The sequence below is a fragment of the Eurytemora carolleeae genome, unplaced genomic scaffold (assembly GCF_000591075.1).
Source record: "Eurytemora carolleeae unplaced genomic scaffold, Eaff_2.0 scaffold145, whole genome shotgun sequence".
NCBI lineage: Eukaryota > Metazoa > Arthropoda > Copepoda > Calanoida > Temoridae > Eurytemora > Eurytemora carolleeae.
Genome location: NW_019396195.1, coordinates 34,692 through 36,831, shown reverse-complemented (window position 1 = coordinate 36,831; position 2,140 = coordinate 34,692). Strand labels below are relative to the sequence as shown.

At 33.0% G+C, this 2,140-nt stretch overlaps 1 protein-coding gene across 1 annotated transcript in view; it reads right to left on the bottom strand.

Moving 5' to 3' along the window:
* Positions 1-504: 504 nt before the first annotated feature.
* LOC111697842 (protein disulfide-isomerase 2-like) overlaps positions 505-2,140 on the bottom strand; it is a 19,239-nt gene continuing 17,603 nt past the window's right edge. The window contains 2 exon segments of the mRNA XM_023467970.1: positions 505-1,147; positions 1,530-1,605. Of these exon segments, the coding sequence (XP_023323738.1) occupies positions 1,062-1,147; positions 1,530-1,605 (162 nt within the window). The 3' untranslated portion in view covers positions 505-1,061.

Sequence of the window (2,140 nt, the reverse complement as noted above, 5' to 3'; positions counted from 1 at the left end):
GAGTTTCAAGTCCTGACTGAGAGATGGTTTCTCAGCCAGGATTTGTCTAAGGATTTTGCCGTTAATGAATTAAATGTTAAAGTTCGGCGAAATGATCCCAGCAACACGACCAAGTTTGAGCCATGCAACCATTTTTAGCTCCCTTTCATTCATGGATGACCATTTGGATGCTAAATATGTAGTTATCGAAATTAGTTGAAAATTCATGTCAGTGGTATGTCGACTCTTCACTTTTTGTACTAAAGGTCACCTGAAATTACACTTACAGTCCCTTTAAACATGATCAGAACCTACCGATACTACAGCCACTTTCATCCATTCACTTCCTAGATCCACACTCATCACTGCCAATCCAGATCCGCCCCCAACCAACCCAAGCAGGAGAAGTGCCACGCCTTCTTTCATTCAAACTTTCAACTTCTTTTATCTATTTGTTTTGTTAGTCAATACAAGGTTAACTAGTGAGAAATGAGAAATTACTAGAAAAAAAGTGAAAGTCATTCCTATAGTTTTCATCGTTTATTCTCTTCTTTTAGTTTGGGAACAAATCACATAGTTCTCTGTAAAAATGTTTTTTAATATAAATTTAGGCGATAGAAAAATACTTAACAAAATGCTAACTCTCACAACTGGATTAAAATCACATTTGTAACATTTGGAGTACATAAAAATTATGCATTGTGGAACTGTAAGATCTCATTTTATCGAGTTTTTGCTTTTTGTAAAATTTTTGTAAATTTGAAAATTAACCTCAGTTCAATGAATATAAAAATAAGTACTGCATTCATTCACCCGGAACCCCAGAAATTTAAATAACTCCCACCCAAAATACATTAATAGCCATAACAAAATAACAAAAGAAGAGACATCCCAGATCATTTAATAAACATTTTTCAACATGAAAAATGTCCAAGTTTTCAACGGAAGCCCTGGCTGAAGAAAAGGGGTAAAATATGTGAAATTAAATATCACTAAAACATGGGGGATGAGATTCCACCATACTAACACGTTATATTTATAAGCCATCGCCGATGCAGGCGAACAACAGACGAACCGACGATTTACAGTTCGTCGTGACCAGTCTCGTCGTCATCATCAGCAGCAGCAGCACCATCAACACCTCCAGATTCAAGGAACTTAGTCATACCTGTTCAATAAAACAAGAATAAATTAAACCAATATTATCAATAATAAGATTAAATTTACTAATATGAGACTTTCAATCCATCTTATTAAAAATATAACATGAAACGCCGTTCATGTTATTAATAAAACTAAGAAACCAATAACTTAAAATTTCTCTTTATGAAAAACAAATAAAACCCCCTTTCTCTAATATTACTATTAAACTACAAATTATAATCCACAAATATAAATGTGACATAAGAGAAATAAAAAAATAAACTCTTTTCTCTGTAAAAACTAAAATTACAATCTTTTACAAAAAATATCAAAGTAACTATAAATCAGATTTTCAAGAAATAAAAAATAAATTTTTTAACTTCACAACTTAAATAAAACTTGCTAACCTTCTAGAGTTCTCTCTCCGTTATAGTCTACAACCTTGTTATCTCCTTTCTTGAAAAGTTTGATGGTGGGGAATCCCTGAAATATTATTTATATTAACAGTTTGTCCAGAGTTCAGAACGTATTTTTATCGCCTGATCTCGATATCCAATGTGAACAATTCTAACTTGAAGATTAATGCTTGATCTCTTCAATTTAGTTATCACTGCTTGGAATGATCCAACACGGGGTATCAATGATTGATCCCAAGACTCTCAACCAATGCTTAGGATCCATTTAATTTTGATGCGGATCCGGATCCTGGATCCGCACAGGAAAAAATGGATCCGGTCCGGATCCAGGTCATTTTTTTAAGATTTACTGAATTTTTTTAACAAAAAATAATTTTCAAATTTTACATTTTTTATTTTCGCTTATTTTTATCCTAAAACTTGATGAACCATTCAGAAATGAGGAACTTTTTATAATCTCTCTTTCAAAAGTTCAGATTTGTTTTTTTTGCAGTTTTTGGTTGATATTTTACCCCTTGGATCCGGATCCGTGGATCCGCATATTTTTGCGGATCCGGATCCAGGAAGCCAAAATATTGCGGATCAATTTTAGGACAACCATC